Genomic DNA, 21,808 nt, shown 5'->3' on the forward strand with positions numbered 1-21,808 from the left:
ATTTATATACAGATTTTTTTGCCCATTTTTAAATTGGGTTGTCTTGTTATTTATTTTTAAAAGCTTTTTATATTCCAGATAAAGCCCCTTATCTGATACTTGATTTGTAAATACTTTCTGTCATTCTGTAGGTTTTAAATATTTTCTATCATTGTTAGTGCTGCTACTGGTGCTGGAAACACCTGTGGGGAGCTGGCACCTTTGAAGCACATGATTTTTAAATTTTGATGAAGTCCAGTTTAGCTATTTTTTTTTTTATTATTGCTTATGCTTTTGGTGTCATATTGCCTAATTCAGGGTAATGAAGATGTGTTCCTATGCTTTGTTCTAAGTTAAGTTTTGTATATGGTATGAGATAGGAGTTCCACTCTGCAAAACTGGCAGGACAACAGCCACATATCCAGGGCTTCTCATTGGTGTGGGTACACATGTGCCTACTTAAACCACACTTTATCACAGGAAGGACGTTGCTCCGGGAGTGGTATTCTTTTCACTCCCCCGGATGACAAGACACTTGACACTCTCTTGTCAGACACCTCTGCACAGGCTGCCTTTGCCAAGGAGGATCTCTGTCCCCCAGGCCGTCTAGTAGAGGAGAGGACATTCTAGCCACCTTTACACCTGAGTTTTCCTGTTGGTATTGCTACTGGTGCTGGACGCACCTGGGGGCAGGGGCCTGGAGCTGGCATTTTCATCCCCACCTGAGAGCTGAGTCATGAGACTTAAACAGGCTTCCTCAAAAGGGAAGGCAACTCTGTCCAGTGTGTCTCCGTTGTGCCCTCCCTGGGGCAACTCCCACCTACCTCTACTCCTGTTTTTGTGCTGGGTTCCACTGGGCCATTCTGATCTGGACCTTTAGGCACCCATCCAAGAGCTGGCTCTCTGTCAGTGACTTCTGTGCTTACACATACTACAGTTTTTGCCAGAGACATTACACTTGGTAAAGAGTCTCTCAGTCTGCTTTTTCCATCCCTGGACCACAGACTAATGAGGCTGCACCATTTTTACGTATTTGGTGCTGCAGACCCAGCCTCAAATCCTAGCCTTGCATCCTTTCTGCATTTCTTCAGAAATGTCTTGCAATCTTTTTCCTCGTGTCTCTTGGCTGCCTGTCTCATTCAGGGCGATTTGTCTGGTTCAATCTCAGCAGTGTAGGCAAATTCCAGAAATGAGGTTGGAGCTTGGAGGATGGAAACCAAAGTACGGTTAGACTAGATTACATCTCTGCAAGACTGTAGGTGTGTGGACCATTGATATATCTGCTGTAGAATACTCCTAGTTAGTGGCAACACTGAACCAAGAGAGGGACTTACTTTTGACACAAGAGGTATTTGTGGGTTTTTTTGTTTTTTTTAGACAGAGTCTCACTTTATTACCCTTGGTAGAGTGCTGTGGCATCACAGCAACCTCCAACTCCTGGGCTTAGGCGATTCTCTTGCCTCAGCCTCCTGAGTAGCTGGGATCATAGGCAGCCACCACAACATCCGGCTATTTTTTGTTGCAGTTTGGCTGGAGCCAGGTTTGAACCTGACACCCTTGGTATATGGAGCCGATGCCCTACTCACTGAGCTACAGACACTGCTCTCTTAGGTCTTGTTTACTGAAAGATTTTGGTTTGATTTGCTTGACTGCCCTGACTGCAGATAGAACCATGGGCTGGTAGTGTTTTCTTCTATTGGCCTTACCTGTCATACAGATTCACACAATTCTTTCTGTGCTTGCCAAACTATGGGGAGCACACCTGCAGTCTTGATGGCCATAGCCACATGATTTCCAGGTCTCTAGAGATATCAATGTTTAGGAAATTGGTGGCAGGAGCTCTATCTAAGAACTAATGAAGGAGTTGGGAAAAGATCATTTACCATTAAAAAGCTATAGACACTTCTTAAAGATCTTCCTAAATCGTCTTAGGATGGTTCTGGACTGAATCATTTTGTAATTGTGGTAAAATATCCATAACACAAAATTTACCAGTTTAACCACCTTTAAGCATACAGTTCAGTGATATTACATTCACAATGTTGTGCAATCATCACCACCATTTGGGATGTGTCATCATAGTAAACAGAAACTCTTTACCCAATACACAGTAACTCCCCATTCACCCCTCTCCCTGGTCTCTATGAATGTGCCTGTTCCAGGTACCTCATATAAATGAAATTACATGTCTCCTTTTGTATCTGCTTTATTTTATTTAGCATAATATTTCAAGGTCCATTCATATGTATTAATAGCATGTATCAAAATTTCATTCCCTTTGGAGGTTCAGTAATGCTCCATTGTATGTACACATCCCATTTTATCTATTCACCTGTTTATTGGTATTTGGGTTTTTCCATTTGGGGGGCTATTGTGTATAATGTGGTTATAAATATTAGTGTGCAAGTATGTTTTGAGTTCCTGATTTCAGTTCTTTTTTTTTTTTCGATTGATCGGCTGACTATATTGACAAGATACTGATTGGTTACATGTTGAAGAATACAACAGAAAATACAGAAAAAGTTGGTTCCATCCCCTCCCACTCCCACCATCCCCCCATACTCATCATCGTGATTTGGCTGATTTCAGTTTTTATAGGTATATACCTAGAAGTAGAATTGCTGGATTAGAATATATTGTTGTGGTAATTATATGTTTAACTTTTTGAGGAGCCATCAAACTGCCTTCCACAGCAGCTGCACCATTTTTTATTCCCAGCAGTGAAGCACAGTGGTTCCAGTTTCCCCACATCCTTGCCAATGAACTGAAACATTTTAAAGCAAAGGATTCATATGCATACGCAGTGTCTTCAGAAAAATCTCATTAGTTCAAAAAAGAAGAGTACTCAGTCTTCAGGGTAAGCCCAGATGTCTCAAGAAAATCCTGTATTACAATTCAGATAGGAAATGAGAATTATACTAATACATTTCACCTTATTTTTTAAAGTTTAGATTGTATCACAAGTTAAAAACACATATATCCTCTCATCGTGAGAATCAAATTTGGATGATTTAATGTGCCACAAATCCTTTTCATTCAACTTTGCTTCGAAATAGAATGTCGAAATCAGTGATTGCTTAATAGAATTTCAAATAAAACCTTGTTTCAGCACTGCTGCAGTATTGCTCTGTCACTATCAAGGATCACATGTGTTTACAAGAGCACCTGAAGTGTTTGTTATCAAGCAAGAGCTTGCTGCCCAATCCACATAGAAGCCAGTACCATGGCACTGTCTCTTGAGAAAAGTAAAAAGCTTTATATCAAGTCACTGGCAAGGAGACATGAGGAGATGCTCAAATCTGCCTGAGCTTCAGGCCGCTGTGTGTTTTGTAGGCAAAGAGTCGCGAGGCATGATCTCGCTGGATCGTGCAATGGGGATGATGTCAGAGCTCAGTGTGGCTGGATGAGGGATCCTGCCGAGAGGTGCTAGCTTCTTAATTTGGTCTCATTCTTTGTTTCCAGCACTTAGGTTCCACCCACAGTTGCAGGCTTGGTTCATCTGGGCATGCTTGGGATACATAACTTTGCAAACTGGTGGTTCATAGCAACTGAAAAGCAACCCACAATTTTGTTGCATAAAAGTTCAACCAGATTGGCCTGATTCCAATCAGTGTTTATGTTTAAACATTAGAAAGTGTTAAATGTTTAAGCAGACATAAAAGCAAAAATACTGGAAAAGAGCAGCTAAGGTTCAGTGTTCTGATTACATCAGCTAGCATTGAGTGTTGAAAAGACTGCTTTTGTTAGGTGTCAAAAAGCTGTAATGCCTGACCAAGTGAAGAAACAGCGTATGATTATCATAAATTGTATATTCTGTTCCCCTTAGAAATGCTACAGCAATTTGCAAACACTATCAGGTTTTACAGGAGAAATTACATCAAGCTAATTCAAGAACCTCTGGTATTCTTTAAGGAAAAAAGCCACCAACAGCCGGATACATAACTAGCAAAGAATATGAACATTCATATGAACATGAATATAAGAATGTGAATGGCAGACTTCACTGACTATGAAATACTATAAAAACAATGACCAACTAATATCTATGTCAAACTGACCAAAAAAGTTTAAACAATATTTGATGCTGCGAAACTCTTGAGGGAGAAATGCAATCACAGAGCAGTTAGGGAACGTGGCTCAGGCTTACAATCCTAGCACATAGGGAGGCTAAAGCAGGAGGATTGCTTAAGGCTAGGAACTCAACATCAGAGCAGTTAGGGAAAAAATTAAATATTAAATGACTGTGTAACTATTCCTACCCTTTAGTCATCCAGAAGAAATAAACAGAAGGGCATCAGTGCACTTAACATTAGTAGAACTTCAGAAACAAGCTGCTTACCCATAAGGAGAATTTATGATACATTTATACACTAGAATATGCACTATGTGTATATTAACCTTTTAAAACCTGTTTAAGTGGCTCAGCGCCCATAGCACAGCAGCTGCCAAGGCTGGCAGGTTGAAACCTGGCCCCGGGCCAGCTAAAACAATGACAACTGCAATCAAAAATAGCCGGGTGTTGTGGTGGGCGCCTGTAGTCCCAGCTACTTTGAAGGCTGAGGCAAGACAGTCGCTTAAGCTGAAGTGTTTGAGGTTGCTGTGAGCTGTGATGCCACATCACTCTACCGAGGGCAACACAGTGAGACTGTCTCAAATAAAAAAAAAAAAAACCGTTTAAGAGCTTGGAGAAATGTTTACATAAGTAAAAGCTCGAATATTTTACCTAAGGTCTGATTTCAAACACATTAATCTGATTTTAAAACTATAGAAATAGGTTGGAAAGAAATGTATCACATTTTTTTCCCTTTTATTATGCACAATTCACAGTTCCAAAGGTGTGGCATCAACTAAGTGCCAATCAAATCAGGAACAGAGAAACACTTCAAATTCTAAACTGCACCAGGAGGCCCCAACCACTGGGCGCCCGCCCCGCTCTCCACCTGCGGCCGACTCTCAGGCCGGGCCCCGCCTAATATGGACTCCCGCGGGTGGGGACGGCGGCTGAGGCTGCACCGTCCTCGCTGCCCATTGGCTGTCGTGGAGTCCAGCCCGTCCCCGCCGGGCCGCTAGGCTCGCTCCTCGGTGCTCGTCGGAGACCGAGGGCGGAGTTGGGGCCGGGGCGCGCCGTCGGCTGGCAGGCAGCCCTCCGATTGGTCCTGAGAGGTCTCCGGGTAAAGACTTGAACAGTCCCTGCGACAGGGACCTGCCCGACGCGGGACCTCGGCGTCCTGGTGATTGGTGGCGGCGGCCAGGGTTATGGGTTCACCGCTTCCTGTGCAGAGCAGCTGCCAATCCCCGGCGTTCCCGCTCGGCCGGCCAGCCGACCCTCAGTCTGCGCGGCCGGGCGCTCCGGGTTCCGAGAGCCGCGTAGGGTGTGGCGTCCGTGTCGTGGGGGCTTGGGCGCCCCAGGCAGGGAGAGCAGCCCGCAGAGGGGTCCGGGCCGCTCCTGCTGGACCCTCGGTGGGGAGAGGACGCCCCGGCAGGGGTATGGGCTTTCCCAGGAAAGGACACCGCCTCCTTCTCGTGGGCAGATTCCAGAACTCTAAAATGCTGCAAAATAGGTTATATTCCAGGTCAAATTAAGCATATTTAGGGCAGTTTAGGAGGTCAACGCGGGGTTTCAGCACATTACACGTCTTTAACTGCCTTAAATCTGGACAGATTATCTCAACTTTAAGGTAAACTTTTTTCTCAAGGTTTATTGGTGATTTTTAAGATGTGTGTTTTTTATAATGCCCTAATATGTCCCAGTGAAAGATCTACGTGCAGACTTCTCCACTTCGCGGTTGCTCGGGTCAGGCTCAGGTCAGGCTCGGGTTGGGCTGTTCTGTACGTAGCTCGGCCACTCCTTCAAGATCCCTGCAACCGGAATGCCCTTCGTTTCTGGCTCCAAAAGCACATTCCTAATTTTTTAATGACATGTGCACACTGTATAAAAAACGCAGTCAACGAAGACATAACAGCAAAATGCCTTGTCCCGACGTTAAAACCCTGGAAGCCAATCTCTAAAGTCAGCTATCTTTAAGTTTTTGCCGATCCTTCAAAAAAGTCCATGCATCCATAGTAAGCCTATTAGAATGACATCTTTGTTTTGTTTTTTTTAAGCCGAAAACTCATAATTACCTCATCTGTAAAATGAAGTTGAAAGCAGTGCAAAGCACCTTGCACAGTTCCTGAGACACCGTGTGGGCCGACTGCGGTCATAGTGATGATGTTCTGCAGGAGTCTAAACTTTGCTATTCTGACTACCAATGAAATCTCAAAGATTATTTTGTGCCATTCATATCACATAAAGTTTTGTTTTCAAAACTGCAGGATAACCCCTCCTACGGAAATATAATTTGTTTAATCTTTTATTGGTTATTAATTTGGACTGTCATTATTATCACAAAGCATTCTATGGAGATCTTGTATAAAGATTATGGTGTGTAGATGGGCAATAGCAACTTAGAATACACACAGCAATGGGGTCACAGCGGCCAGGGCACATGACTTCTAAATGCCACTTGTGTCTTGGCCCCAGGAGTCCATGTTGCATCTGCTGAGGGCACAGTTGGCCCCAGCTTTTTCTGTTCTTTTCTGCTTTTGAGGCTATTCTGCAGATGCTGGTGTGAGATTGTCATGCTTCCCCCATTTGCAACCAGGCCCTGTAAGGGGGAAAATTTACACCATATTCACTTTAGGAAACTGAGAATTAGTAACAATTAGAAAGCAAGCCATTACCCCTGAAGGGATAAGGAGCTCCCTCTTTCTCACACACTGCCTTGTGTGGACTTGGAACTAAATGTCATACGTAACTCAGCAGATTAATAGCCATGAACTTGGCTCCCTAAATTGTAGTAATAGCAGGTAACCTTAAGTTGAACTTAACAATGAGTAGTCACTGTTTTGATCCCTGCGATGGTATGAATGTCCTGTCTAAATTCATGTTGAAATTTAATTCTCGGTGTGGAGATATTGAGAGGTGGGGCTTTAAGAGGTTATTGGGGGTCTGTCCTCATGAGTGGATTAATGGGCTAGAGATATGTATGAGGCTGGAGTGAGGCTTTTGGCTTTATAAGAAAAGGAAGAGAGACCTGAACTAGTACACTCAATTTCCTCACCCTGTGATTCCCTAAGCTGCCTAGGGACCTTGTGGAGAGTCCCAGCCAGCAGGAAGACTCTCACCAGATGTGGCTCCTTAACCTTGGACTTCTCAGCCTCCATAACTCATAACTCCATTTATTTAAAAAATAAATTCCTTTTCTTTATAAGTTAAAAAATGCTGCTTTCCCTCAGAAGAGTTTGTGCCTATCAGTACCCCCTAACAAGTGTGCAATAAAGTTCCTTTTCCTGGATCCTGGTAACATGCAGTACAGAGAAAGTTATATTATCACTAGGGTAAAAGAGAAGTGGTGACTCATGTCAGTGGTACACCTTTGCAAGTTGCAGAAAGGTCCATCAATCTGCTCTGCATGTTAGAAGGGAGGTAATATTGGCACCCTTAACCATAAGACCCAGAGGATGGGCACACAGGCCTGGGTTGGATCAGTGCTGTGTGCATCAGTGCCACCAAGAACACAATCTCCTTTCCCTCTATGCTTTTCATTTCTGACTGCTGGGTCCAGTCCCTGAACCAGCCACTGTTGTAAAGGCAACATGATTACTCTGACTGACAGGGACCCATTAGGAGGCCAAAGTGAGATAGATTCCAGGGAAATTGCCACAACATCCACTACAGTGCTTTATAATGTGCATTTAAAAAATGAAGTTAGGATGAGCTACAGTGATGCCATTGCACTCTAGCTGGGGTGAGAGAGTGAGACCTTACTTCAAAAAAAAAAAATACTGTCTGATATTAGTAGGTTATCTTTATTTCTGTAATTGCATGCATGAGTCCTTTGTCAAGTTTTCCACTTCACGAAGGCTTTTATAGGTTTATAGAGCCTCTTACTTTTTATCTATTCATGTTTTTTAGAGACAAGGTCTTGCTCACTATTACCTAGGCTGAAGTGCAGTGGCCCAGTCACAACTCACTGCATCCTTGAACTCTTAGGCCCAAGCCATCCTCTTGCTTCACCCTCCAGGGTAGCTGGGACTATAGGCTCACACCACAACACAGCTAGAAACTCTTTAAGTGGTAAAAAAAAAATCGTCTTTGTCCTATGGAGCAAATATTTTCCCCAGTTCACTGACCTCCTTCAAGATACTATGAACAACTTTCTACCACATGGCCAACCCAACTCCTGCCTGTCACATGGGTGCGACAGTGAGCAGTCACAGGACTGTTTCTCTTGGTTGTCTAAATAGGGATGAAATTAAGATGAGGTGAGTGGCACATTTAAGGCACATAATTTTTTTTTTTTTTGAGACAGAATCTCATTCTGTCACCTGGGTAGAGTGCTGTGGTATTATAGTTCACAGTAACCTCAAACTCCTGGGTTTAAACAATCCTTCTGCCTTAGCTTCCCCTGCAGCTGGGATTACAGGTGTCCGCCACAACGTCTTACTAGTTTTTCTATTTTCAGTAGAGACGGGGTCTCACTCCTGCTCAGGCTAGTCTTAAACTCCTAAGCTCAAACAATCCACCTCCTTTAGCATCCCAGAGTGTTGAGATTATAGGCGTGAGCCACCATGCCAGGCCTCATTCCTAGCTTTGTGAAAACCTTTGCCTGATTGACCTGTAGTGTCAGGAATGACGGCATAGAGAGAACTGGGGTCAAATGGGGGCCCTTTCCTGTTTGTAAGTCCTACCTGCCTACTTGGGCCCAGGGTCCCAGGCTGGCTCTCACTGGCCCGCTCTAATCACTATGCCCTTACTGGCTGGGTAGGGCTGGCCCCAAGAAAGGCTGCCTCAAGGAGCTCTGGCCTAGGGCCTGGAACTTGGGGGCAGTACACTGGACAGATGTGAGGGGACAGTGGGTTTTCCTTGGGTGGGAAACACCACCGGCAGAGACAAGCTTCCTGGCCAGTGCCTGTTTCATGGCCACCTTGTCTGGATGGTTGGTCTGGATGTATCCTGTAAGCAGATAGAATATGACCTGCACATTTATCTTTCTTGCCTTTGGGATGGGAGAGTCCAGGGCTGGGTGTACACCTGTCCTACCTTTACAGGGTTGGGGAGTGGGAAGAGTGTACCTGTCTCACTTCTGTGGGAGGCCAGGCATGTGGTCAGGGCCAGCCACATGCAATGAATAGGTGGACACTGGGAACACAGCGCATCCTCCTCTTGGCTGCCCTGCCCACATGGAGGTCTGACCTAAACTGGGAGGGAGTGGAAGGGTCTTCCCCAGGTGTCATCCTCCCTCCTTTGCTTGCCTTCCCTTCTTGTACATGACCTCTACACTGGCTGTTGCCTCTGGAGATCCTACCAGTTGTTTCTAGGCTGTGCCCGTTTGCCCTTGAGATTTTCCTCAAAAATCTACCTTTCTACAATGTCCTCCTAGGCCCATGTTCAAAGTGACACTTCTGTGGTGCCTTGTCCCTTACCCGGATCCATTTCATGCTTGCAGGCATCACCTTCTATATCCATTGTCCTTATTTGTTGTGCTATGTATGGTTGCTTGGGCCAGAACGTGACCCCACGAGGCAAGGTCTTGATTACGTGTGTTCTGTTCTCACGGCTGGTGCCAGATGGGGAGCCGTGGGTGCGGGAAGCCTACTGCACAAATGCTGGAAACGGAGCCAGGGCTTCTGTGGATGTTCAATGCCGTCCTCCTCCTCTGATCTGGGAGAAGAAAGAAGGGAGGAGGGAGGAAGGACAGACACTGGCCTGAAGAACAACCATCTTCATCTCCCGCTTCCAGCATTTTTAAAGGTTTTGTTGAATGCCTGGGAATTCTGGCTGGGGGGTTCTATCACCAGACTGTTAGAATTGGGGACATAATGCTTTGCTGCCCAAATCCAGCCTTCACGACAGACACTTCCGAACTCCCAGCTGTGCAGTTTCTCCTCTGCAGAGGGCTGAACAGGAGGTTGGGGCTGAGAAGCAAGAGGAGCAAGGGAGGATAGCCAGGGTCCTGGAAAGCCCCAGAAGCTGCATGTGTCTAGGTTTTTGTCTTTATTTCTGTCATCGCTAAGATTCAGGACAACTGGCAAAATAGATGTATTAATTTTACTCTCCTTGTTGAAGGTATGCACTGCTTTCTGCACTTTCCAACAGCTAGCAGGGCCATATCCGAAAATATCTTAAGTCTCTTTGATAAACCAAACAAGAATGTACACTGGGGGAAAGACTCCCTATTCAATAAATGGCGCTGGGAGAACTGGATATCCACATGTAAAAGACTGAAACTGGACCCGCACCTTTCTCCACTCACAAAAATTGATTCAAGATGGATAAAAGACTTGAATTTAAGGCATGAAACAATAAAAATCCTCAAAGAAAGTAAAGGAAAAACATTGGAAGATATTGGCCTGGGGAAAGACTTCATGAAGAAGACTGCCATGGCAATTGGAACAACAAAAATAAACAAATGGGACTTAATTAAACTGAAAAGCTTCTGTACAGCTAAGGAGACAACAACCAAAGCAAATAGACAACCTACCCAATGGGAAAGGATATTTGCATATTTTGAATCAGACAAAAGTTTAATAACTAGGATCTATAGAGAACTCAAATTAATCCACATGAAAAAAGCCAACAATCCCATATATCAATGGGCAAGAGCGATGAACAGAACCTTCTCTAAAGAAGACAGACGAATGGCTAACAAACATATGAAAAAATGCTCATCGTTCGGGCGGCGCCTGTGGCTCAGCGGGTAGGGCGCCGGTCCCATATGCCGGAGGTGGCGGGTTCAAACCCAGCCCTGGCCAAATTAAAAAAAAAAAAAAAAAAAAGAAAAAATGCTCATCGTTCTTAATTATTAGAGGAATGCAAATTAAAACCACCCTGAGATAACATCTAACCCCAGCGAGAATGGCCCCTATCACAAAATCTCAAAACTGCAGATGCTGGCATGGATGTGGAGATAAAGGAACACTTTTACATGGCTGGTGGGACTGCAAACTAATACAACCATTTTGGGAGGAAGTATGGAGAACCCTCCAAAAACTCAATCTAGACCTCCCAGTTGATCCTGCAATTCCATTACTGGGCATCTATCCAGAAGGAAAAAAACCCTTTTATTATAAAGACATTTGTACTAGACTGTTTATCGCAGGTCAATTTACAATCAAAATGTGGAAATAGCCTAAATGCCCCTGAACCCAGGAATGAATTAACAAGCTGTGGTATACGTATACCATGGAATACTATTCAGCCATTAAAAAAATGGAGATTTTGCAGAATTTGTATTAACCTGGATGGAGGTGGAACACATTATTCTTAGCGAAGCATCACAGGAATGGAGAAACGTGAATCCTATGTACTCAATTTTGATATGATGACAATTAATGACAATTAATGATATGGTGGAGGTGGGGGAAGGAGACAGCAGATAGAGGAGGAAGGGGGCGGGGGAAAGGAAAAGAAAAAAAAAGAAAATAGAAACTAATTCTCACATAAGTTGGATTTAATTTTGACTGAAGTACATTATTTGAACAATAATTTTTAATTCAACTTGTTTATATGTTGTTTAGGATATTGGATCCTCATTTATAAGTGAAATGTTTATAATAATATATTTTTTCCAATTTTAATATCAGGTATATCCAGATGAAGTAGAATGAATTGAAGTATTTCTTCTCCTCCTTCTTCTTCTTTTTTTTTTTTTAGAGACAGAGTCTCTTTGTTGCCCATCCTCTGTAGAGTGATATGGTGTCACAGCTCACAGCAACCTCCAGCTCTTGGGCTTGGGCAGTTCTCTTGCCTCAGCCTCCGGATTAGCTGGGACTACAGGCGCCCACCACAATGCCCGGCTATTTTTTTGTTGTTGCGGTTTGGCCGGGGCTGGGTTCGAACCTGCCAACCTTGGTATATGGGGCCAGGGCCCTACTCACTGAGCCACAGGTGCCACTCCCACATTTCTTCTTTTTCTATTGTCTATAAGATCTGGCATGATCTGTTTTTTGAAATTATCTTCTATTTTTATTTATAAATATTAGTTGTCTATTTTTCTGAGACTTTGGAGAAAGAAGAAAAAAACCCAAAGAAATGTAAGTTCTACGATCTAGCCCTTGTCTTTTCCTATAAGGAAAATAATGTATGACAGGATTAATGATTGTTTCTGTAATCTATAGCCAGATGTACCTTTGAAAAAAAAAACTGGCCTATAAGAGATGGAATTCAATATTCAAAGATTAGTAGCTCCATCTATCAAGTCACGTGAGGAATTAGAGAAACCACTCCAAAATAAAATTAGTTTAAAATCCATATAAAACCTTCTCCAGAGAAGTGGTATCTGCAGAGATGCTAAAGGTCTCTGTCTCTTTGGGGGAGGCAGTGAGAGGCAATACCTTCATGTCTGTTCCATCTACCAGGTTGTGTATTAATCAGAAATCTTTCTGTACCTTTGCATGTGCTATCTGTGCAGCTTGAGCTTTTTTTCCCTGCTTAGTTTGATACATTGCACTTTTTGTTGGTTCAAAAAAAAAAAAATATCTTAAGTCTTCCCTGAAGTAAAAGACACATTACAGCAGAATTGAGGTTTATGAATTTGGCTGAGACACTACAGTACATCAAATACGGATCACAGAAATTAAGATTTGTAATTCTGGGTGAAAGCACTGTGTGGACTGACCTCAAAGAGAAGGTCAATTGCATTTTTTTTTTCTGGTCTACAACAGGAAAAGGTTGTCGCGTAGAGACAAAGAATAGCCATCTCGGGCGGTGCCTGTGGCTCAGTCGGTAAGGCGCCGGCCCCATATACCGAGGGTGGCGGGTTCAAACCCGGCCCCAGCTGAATTGCAAACCAAAAAATAGCCGGGCGTTGTGGCGGGCGCCTGTAGTGTCAGCTACTCAGGAGGCTGAGGCAGGAGAATCGCTTCAGCCCAGGAGTTGGAGGTTGCTGTGAGCTGTGTGTGATGCCATGGCACTCTACCGAGGGCCATAAAGTGAGACACTGTCTCTACAAAAAAAAAAAAAAAAAAGAATAGCCATCTCCTTTTCTCTGCGCTTCACTCTCTTGAGTTCACGTCTCCAGGTCCCTGGGCCTGCTGTTCAGTTCAGAGGTAACCCAGGGGTCAGGAGGCAAAGCAAGGTCTGCTGGCTTCTTTGGTTTGAATTTGATGAAGGCCACTTTGGTGGGGGAGGAGCTGGGCAGACGCTGAAGGCAGAGGTGGGTTGATCCCAGGAGTGGGGAGAGGCAGGAGCTGAGCCTGGGGGAGGGGAAGATCAGAGTGGCTTGGAGGATTCTGGCTAAGGAGCAAGCAGTAGCGGGCAGGGGATGAAACGTAAGAGAAGCTGAAAGGTCCTTGTGAACCATGTTCGATTAATCTAATATCTCAGATTTAGATATTCTCAGACACTAGGAAATGAAGAATCTTCTGGATTTGGCCTATTTCTGCTAACTTGGACACAATCTGGAGTGAAGGTAAGAAGCCCTCTGTTCTGAGTTGTCTCTGGCCAATGTGATTCAGACTCTATGCCTGAGTTCAGGTCAAGCTCTTCAAGTCTCAGGTACTGAGACCTGTGCCCACTGAGGTGAGGACAGTGCTGTTTCCCAAACCACTTGGGAGGGGTGTGGCTAAGATTCAAAGCCCAGCAGCTTCTCCCTCCAAACCACTCTTTGCACAGATCCCTTGCCACTCCTTTCTCCTTCCTTGTGGGTCTTCCTGCAGGACAGTGTTGGGATCTCTCTCAGACAATCTACACGTTGCTTTAGAGCAGGCGTCCTCAAACTGCGGCCGCATGAAGCAGTGTGAATTGTATTTGTTCCCATTTTGTTTTTTACTTCCAAATAAGATATGTGCAGTGTGCATAGGAATTTGTTCATAGTTGTTTTTTTTTTAAACTATAGTCTGGCCTTCCAACGGTCTGAGGGACAGTGAATTGGCCCCCTCTTTACAAAGTTTGAGGACACCTGCTTTAGAGCCTCACTTTGGCTTCTCACACACATTTTACTATTGTCTCAGCTTGCTATGCATGGTCTGTATAGCTCCTTTGGCCATTCTTTAGATGTAGCTTTGAAATGGCATTTACTTTATTTTTCAATTCAGTGTTGGCTCCTGATTATTTTAAGAGACCCAGAGTGCCATGGCAGAGCCACTCCTATAACATACAGTCTTCCCCATTGCAAATCTTTTTCCTTACTTAGGATAATTGCCACAATCTATGGCACATACCCTAAGTAGACAATGGCTTAAAACAAGATTTCTCATTTTAAAAGAAGTCTTGCGGTAGGTGAACTGGGGCTATTTTGGTGGTTTCACATTCACCAGGGACCCATGCTCCTACAGGATCCTACCTCGAGGGTGTAGCTGAGCTGTCCTCATGGCCCAAGACTCAGCCAGTGATCTGGCCACCATAATTGCTTCCCAGCAGCAGGACAGAGGTTGTGAGATGGTCTATTGAAGCAAAATTCCCATCTCCTTCTACTTCATTGGCCAGAACTTAATCACATCAGACTTAGTTATAAATTGAGCTGGAAAGTCTTTTTTTTTTTTTTGAGACAGTCTGTGTCTCCCTTGGTAGAGTGCTGTCATATCACAGCTCACGGCAACCTCCTACTCTTGGGCTTAAGCGATTCCCTTGCCCTAGCCTCCCAAGTAGGAACTACAGGTACCCGCCACAACACCTGGCTATTTTTTTTTTTGGAGTTTTTTAGTTGGCCTGGGCTGGGTTCAAACCTGCCACCCTCAATGTATGTGGCTGGCGCTGAGTCGAAAGTCAAGTTTTTTAGGTGGGTCCCTTGTCCTTCGAAACACTGGGCTTCAGAAGTAGTAAAGGAGGGGTGGAGGATGAAGAGGAAACGGCCATGCCACGGTACACGTCAGGACTCTTTCCATCTCAAATTTTCCCATTCTAAAGTCCTAATTCACAACCCTACAGTGAAATCTAGCACTCTTATCAAAGAGAACTGGGGAAGCCATGGGGTGATGTCATCTATTGGCTCAAGGATGAGGGAACCTTCTGCAGGGTTTTCTATTCTTTGTATTAGAGAAATGCAATTAGGTTGGCTTTTAGGGTTAATAAAAGTAGTTTCTAATTCTGATGCTCTTCCCCCATCTCGGTATCAGTGCTCAGGGTCCTTCTCTTATTTTCTTTTAGAGGCAGGGTGTTGCTGTCACCCAGGCTATAGTGGGGTAACACAGTCCTAGCTCACTTTAGCCTCGAACTCCTGGGCTCAAGTGATCCTCCTGACTCAGCCTCCTTAGTAGCTGGGATAGTAGGCATCTGCTCTCATACCAAGTTAATTTTTAAAAAAATTTTTTAGAGATGAGGTTCTCACTCTGTTGCCTCACTTGCTCTTTATAAGAAAGTTCAATGTGACTCATTTGTAAGCAGTTATTAGCTAATTCTTTAGTCTTTCATCTGTTTTCATCATTCAACTCTTAGTTAAGGTACTAAGGTAGGATGCAGATTAGGTGATTCTGATGTATCCTAAAGTGAATTACACATTAGACAACTAGAATGGTTTTGAAAAATGCCAATACACAGCATTCCCTCAGGGATTTGGGGATAGCTAGTCTGGAGTGTGGCCTGAGCACAGGCACCTTTCCGTGTCCCCGAGGATTCTCATGTGCAGTGAGCTGTGAGCCACAGTTCCAGGTCACCTGTGTGCACACATGTTGTGGGGGTAGGTGCTCAGCCCTGGACCTCATACCTCTGCAGAGGCTTTCTACTGTGCTTTTTGCCTTTAACCTTCCTTCTCCTCCTTCCTCAAAACCTAATCAAATACATCAGGCAAAGGGAAGAAGCAACATTTGTATGACTGTATTATTTGTCAGAATTTCCAGAATCAGGGGCTTCACTGGACAAGTAGAAAAATACAAAAGTTTACTACTTTTAAAAGGAATCTATGACAAACAAGTATACTCAAGAATGGGGCCCCTAGAACTTGAGCAACTCCAAGAGTTCAGTCTCAGCACAGCGCAGTCTTGCAGTGCCCCCGCAATAACAGAAATGCATCTGTGTTCCCTACATCCCCACATTTGACATTTGAGACCTGTCTCTCTCTACAGAGTTGGGGCTGAAGCAGAGACCTCTGTTGTCCCCACTAGTTGGCCCAGTCTTGGAACCGGAAGCAGTCACTTGCAATCTTCCACACGGAGTTGCTGGGTGAGGCTTGGGCAGTCAGGATGAAGTTCTGATTGAAGTCCCGTTGTTTGTTGCCCTCAAACTTCACCGTTCCACAGATCACAACAAGAACTGTGATCTGGCTTGGTGTGGCTTCATCATGAACAGGTTGGCAGTCTACCACATTAATCTGGAACTCACTGGAAGGCAACATTTCGAAAAACTCACTCAAGGATTCTTGTCCTGAAACAGCATTTCCATTCCAAACCAGGGTGGCTGTGCCCATATACAGGCGGGATAGCAAACGCCGCCGCTTATCCATGGTGGTATAGTAGACGTTGACAAACTCCTCAGCAGCTCGGCAGGCCTGGTCCACATAGGTCTTGAAATCCACGGAGGCCATCTCTGGTTCTGTGGGAGGAGGTCTCCACCAGAGTGTTTCCTCTGACTTGGGGAGCCAGGGGCTGTAGGACAGTAAGGGTGAAAAGAACCCACGTGAATGCAAAGTTCATTCTGCTCTGACAATCAAACAATGCTCCTTTTCTATTGTAAAAGCCTGTTTGCTGTGGAAAAGGAGTATCACCACAGTGTACCTCCAATACTTAATTAAAAAGCTCAATACCTACGTGTTCAGAATACGATTAGTTCACTGTGTCAGGTTTCAGACCGGAGGAGCCAACAACTGTGGATACAAACTCACAGACACAGAGGGCCAACGGTGCTATGCCATTTTATATAAGGAACTTGAGCACGGAAGGGATGTGGTATCCATGAAAGATCTCAGAACCAATCCTGTGCAGATAAGGAGGGCCGACCATACTATAAATTTTATTTATTTATTTATTTTGAGACAGAGTCTTACTATGTTGCCCTCGGTAGAGTACCGTGGTGTCACAGCTCACAGCAACCTCAAACTTTTGGGCTGAAGCAATTCTCTTGCCTCAGCCTTCTAAGTAGCTGGGATTACAGGTGCCTGCCACAACATCCAGCTATTTTTTTTGTTGCAGTTGTCATTGTTGTTTAGCAGTTCTGGGCTGGGTTTGAATCCGCCAGCCCCAGTTTATGTGGCTGGCGCTCTAACCACTGAACTGTGGGTGCCGAGCTGGTACTATAAATTTTAAAAAGCCCATATTACAAGGTAGAGTCCATTCAACTACGGAAGGCCACCCTTTACTGGAAGCTTAGAACAGGTGTGACTGTCCCTGAATAAAGACAGTGGACCAAGTTGAAGATTGGTCATTAGCCTAGTAATGGCCAATTTACATAGTATTAGTATGTAATACTAATGAAATATGTAATGAAATATGGACCAATGAAATATGCTTGTCAGCTGGTAAGTCTGGGAAGGCCTGTTGTGAGCTCACCCAGAAGGGACTGGGAGGGCAAGAGAAGACAAGTTTCTTCAGAGTGTAAAACAACAAAGACATGAGGATAGGACCAAAACAGTGGCCATAATCCCCCTGGTAAACTATTAAGAAGCAGACCTGCTGGATGAGTGGGAGTTTGAAGGGAGGACACCTAGCTTCTGTGGGTGCTAATACCTACCAGGTAAGTCCTGTAGAGCCACAATGCCACAGCAGAAAGGTTCATTAGAATTCAAGACGTACGTTAACTGTCAAGTTTTCTTCCTTAAATACCAGCTTATGAAAAACATAAAAGTGCAGGGCTAGGTGGCTCATGCCTGTATTACCTAGTACTCTGGGAGGCCAAGGCGGGTGGATTGCTTTAGCTCACAAGTTCGAGACCAGCCTGAGCAAAAGTGAGACCCCGTCTCTACTTTAAAAAAACAGAAAACCGAGGCAAGAGGATTGCTTGGGTCTGAGTGGGAGGTTGCTGTGAGCTATGATACCAGGGCACTCTATCCAGGGCAACAGCTTGAAACTCTGTCTGAAAAAAAAAAAAAAGAAAAGAAAAGAAAAAGAGTCCACCCACTGCTGGGAAAGAGTCAGGTACTGTAAGGGCTAACAAAGGTGGTGGTAGTGCCTCCAGTGAAGAGCTGGGACCAAGCCTGGTCCCAGACACCAGCAGTTAAGAAGCCATCTCAGACACTGGTCCTGCCTCAACAAACACTCTAAACCAGGTACAGTTGTTGCTTGATGTATCTGGGGCATTGGTTCGACCTCATGAAGACATTAAAATCAACAGATGCTCAAGTCCGTGACATAACCTATACATATACTCCCGTATATTTTAAATCATCTCTAGATTACTTACAATAGCTAATACTATGTAAAAGCTATGTGAACAGTCGTTCAGAAGGTGATAAAGTCTGCACATATTCGGTACAGAAAGAATATTTTTTCTTAATATTTTTAATCCACAGTTGTTGAATCCACAGATGTATAACCCTGGGATACGGTGGGCTGACTGACTGTATTTGAAAAAGCTTTACATACACTCATTTAACTGTCATCACAAACGGATGAGAAGGTTTTTACTCTGACAATTTTACAAATGGTTAAAGGGAAACTTATGGCCGGATCAGAGGCATAAAACTAAGTACAAAACTAATTTATCATTTGTTAAGAACACGAGGGGCTCTGAAGATTTTGTCAAAACTATGCTGACCTTCTGTAGGAACACAACTCCAGGACTGCTGGCTTGGAAATTCCTTGCAGGGGCCCCATTTCACTCTGGCTGGAATTCCCAGCCGACCTCTCTGCCTCCTACGGAGCGCCAGTCCCTCACGCCCCCGGAGGCCCCCTCTCCTCCCGCTCTGCTCCCCGCTCGCTCTTTGCTCCTCCAAGCGGTCGCGCCCCCATATCCAGTGAATGACCACCTCTGGGCTGGGTTTCTCATCCCCACGCGGTAATGCCTGCGTCTCTGTCAAATAAGAAAGAGGCGAAGAGGAAGGCGGAGAAGTAAGGGAAGCAAGAGGCTGTAAGGTCACCGTCCCCTCTCCGAGGCGGGCCAAGAGTCGCTTCCACAGCCGCGCAGGCGTCGGTTCCGGCGCGAGTCGCTTTCTCACCCGCGCTCGACTGAGCACGCCCTTCCCTCCACCTTCCCACTGAAAACTGCTCCGCGCCGGGCGCTCCTCTCCCCCTCCCAAGGCGAATCTGCCGCCACGCGTTCGCACAGGCAAAGCCCGATGCAGCATGCAACGGCACCGCGTGGACGAAGGCAAGCCCGCGCACGTCTCGCTGTTGGCAGCGGGGGCTGTTCTGGGGGCCTCCGCACTGGCCGCGGGTGGGGGAGGGTCGGTAACCTACCTGCGTGGTAACGCTCAGGTCGGCGACGCCCCCGCCCTCCCGCGCGGGCCGAGCTCCTCGGAAGGCCGAACGCTGGTCACGGGGTAGGTCTGCCGAGGCCTCGAGCGGGAGCGCGGGAAGAGCCGAGCTTTTCCCCTCCTCCTTCTCCCGGGACAGTCTGTCGGTGTTGCCAGGACCAGAGAGCCCAGGATGTTTCGCAGCACTTTATACCCGCGCGCAGCCAGCCTGGCTCGGCGCAGACTCTTGCACTTCTCCCCCGCCCGCTCCCGTTTCCCTGTGACTGGCAGCTCGGTCAGCCAGCAGATCGGCAGGCAGGAGACTAGCTCCGCCTTAGGTGTGGCTCGAAGGAGGCGGTGGTTTCCGGGAGTATCACCTTCCCAGAAGCCCCCGGCAAATCCGCGCTCGAGTTTTTATTGGTCTAACTGGGGCATAGGGTCGGCGCGATTGGTTTGGTGGGATCCCTGATTGAATGACAGCTTCTATGTCCCGCCCCCGGAACTGGGGATGAAGTCTCCTCTCTTCAGCAGGTTGGAAGGTCGCTTGGAAATAACGAGCGGGGAATGGGCGTGGGGTCACCTGCGCTGAGTGATTTAGAGGATTTCAGACTCATTAGCCTTTAAGTCTTGAGGCAGTCGCGGGAAACAGTTGCAGAGCGGCACGAGAAGCCGCAGACTGATCCTGCCGAGGCGTCACTTAGGCGCTTCGCGCGGGCGCCGGGGAGGCTGGACTCCCCGCTCCGGGAGGCGGCGGGGCCTCTGCAGAGGTCTGCGCGGCCAGGCGCCGGAGCTGATCCTTCCCCTTTGTAGTTTAAGCCGCTGAAAGCTGACGTCTTAATGGACACCGAGGAAAACTGACTTGAGTCAAATGGGAGACGTTAACTACAAGTGAGAGAAGAGGTGAAGGTGAGGATGTGGGTAAGGCTGGAAAGTGACAGGACGCTACAGGAGAGCTAGGCCAGTCTGCCTCCCGTGAAGTGAGGAGCTCCACTGTGCTGCAGAGTTGGGGTGCTGTGTTAACTCTGTTCTTCAGCGTTCAGACCAGCTGCATTTCAGCTGTGGTGCACCGAGGGCTGAAGTTTTACTGGCTCTTAAGAACAACGGGCTCAACAGAATGGAACCATTTCTTGTGGGCACTTGACTGTAAACCGTAAATTTTAGAAAAGTTAGTTGCTTTCTTCAGACGCAAAATTAACTCCATCTGCTGGTCTGAGGCCGAATAATTCATTGCAAAGCCAGGAGAACCTTCTGAGAATGTCCAGATTAAATGAACTTTAACCTGTACTTTCTTGGTATCCTTTTGGCTCCTTTTGCTTGCATTCCTGAGAGTCCTCAGATTGCAGGACAAGTTGAGTTCCCAGGTGGACTATTTAGTATATGGGTCACCCCTCCCTTATGCTTTATTTTAGTAGGTGGAAAGTTGGATTATTAAAAGGGTAAATTGGAGGCAGAGGGTGCATGAACGTCTTTAGAGCAGTGGTCACAATAAAATGGCTTTATAAACCCTGTAGTAGTGATATTAGGATTTACTGTACAAAAATCCAAATCATAGACAGCATCAGTGGAATGGAATGAGAATGAGAGTTACTGTCTGTCCAGTAGGTTGGGTGTTGGGTTGCTTCTAACTTTACTCATTTCCCATCTAAGCCCTTTTAGTTTTCTTTTGCATTACTCTTTGGGAGAGGTTATTACTGATTAAATTATTACTGATTTTTATAGCTGGGCTGAGAGACACAAATAACCAGCCTGGACTCACGTAATCAATTTAAACTCAGAAAAGCTGGTTAGGAGAACATTCATCTAGCTCTAAGTCCTTTTAAAAATGTAACACTTGAGAGGCAGCAGAGCCTGCAGTAGAAGGATAGGAGGGCAGGGACCTTTTGGTTTGTGTCTCCAGCAAGTAAAATTATGCCTGACCCACAGCAAAGGCTCAGTAAATACTGTTGGAATGGACAGGTCTGGGTCAAATCATTACTTCACAGCCCTTCAGTTGTGATGTGTCCTGCCCAGCATTCACTCTCCTTTTTCTTGGAAGCAACCCAGGCTTTTATTCCTCCCTCTGTTCTTGGGGGTTGGGGAGGTTAGAGACCACCCTGGCTGTAAGGGGCACATCGTTGGCACTGTATGCCCTGAGCACAATTGAGGGTAGTGGGAGGCTCAATTAGGGTCACTGAATCTGGAGAAGGTGTTTGCTGGGGGATTCTGGGAAAGGGGCTTTTTCTCTTTTCTGGACCTGTGCTACGTGGATTGTACTGCTGCAGCCATCTTGCTTTCCTAAAGGGGAGCCCCTTGCTGATGAAGCAGACAGGAAAGATGAGAAAAAAATCATACTCTGATGACTGTCAGCGCTCAAGTTTGGACTTTACAGTTTCAAAAGCGAAGAAATACCCTTTATTTTTTATACTACTTAAAATCGGGCATAAACATAAAGTTACTTGCAACTTAAGTAATGTGGGTCAGACTGTAGCAGGGTGACTGGCCAGTGTGACTTTCTGGGGCTCAGCTGCCTCCTCTATGGAATGGGG

The 21,808-nt window shown here is 45.6% G+C and overlaps 1 protein-coding gene across 2 annotated transcripts; it reads right to left on the minus strand.

Moving 5' to 3' along the window:
* Positions 1 to 15,753: 15,753 nt before the first annotated feature.
* On the minus strand, positions 15,754 to 19,550 carry NXT1 (nuclear transport factor 2 like export factor 1). 2 transcript variants are annotated; one of them, XM_053574726.1, is made up of 3 exons: positions 19,288 to 19,550; positions 17,624 to 17,965; positions 15,754 to 16,542 (listed from the first exon to the last, which is right to left on the minus strand). In XM_053574726.1, the coding sequence occupies exon 3, from the start codon at positions 16,479 to 16,481 to the stop codon at positions 16,059 to 16,061; it is 423 nt and encodes a 140-aa protein (XP_053430701.1). In that variant the 5' UTR covers positions 16,482 to 16,542; positions 17,624 to 17,965; positions 19,288 to 19,550; the 3' UTR covers positions 15,754 to 16,058. The 2 variants fall into 2 exon arrangements, with proteins under 2 accessions (XP_053430701.1, XP_053430700.1); XM_053574725.1 differs by lacking the exon at positions 17,624 to 17,965.
* Between the last annotated feature and the right edge of the window lie 2,258 nt (positions 19,551 to 21,808).

This window comes from Nycticebus coucang, chromosome 21 (assembly GCF_027406575.1).
Source record: "Nycticebus coucang isolate mNycCou1 chromosome 21, mNycCou1.pri, whole genome shotgun sequence".
NCBI lineage: Eukaryota > Metazoa > Chordata > Mammalia > Primates > Lorisidae > Nycticebus > Nycticebus coucang.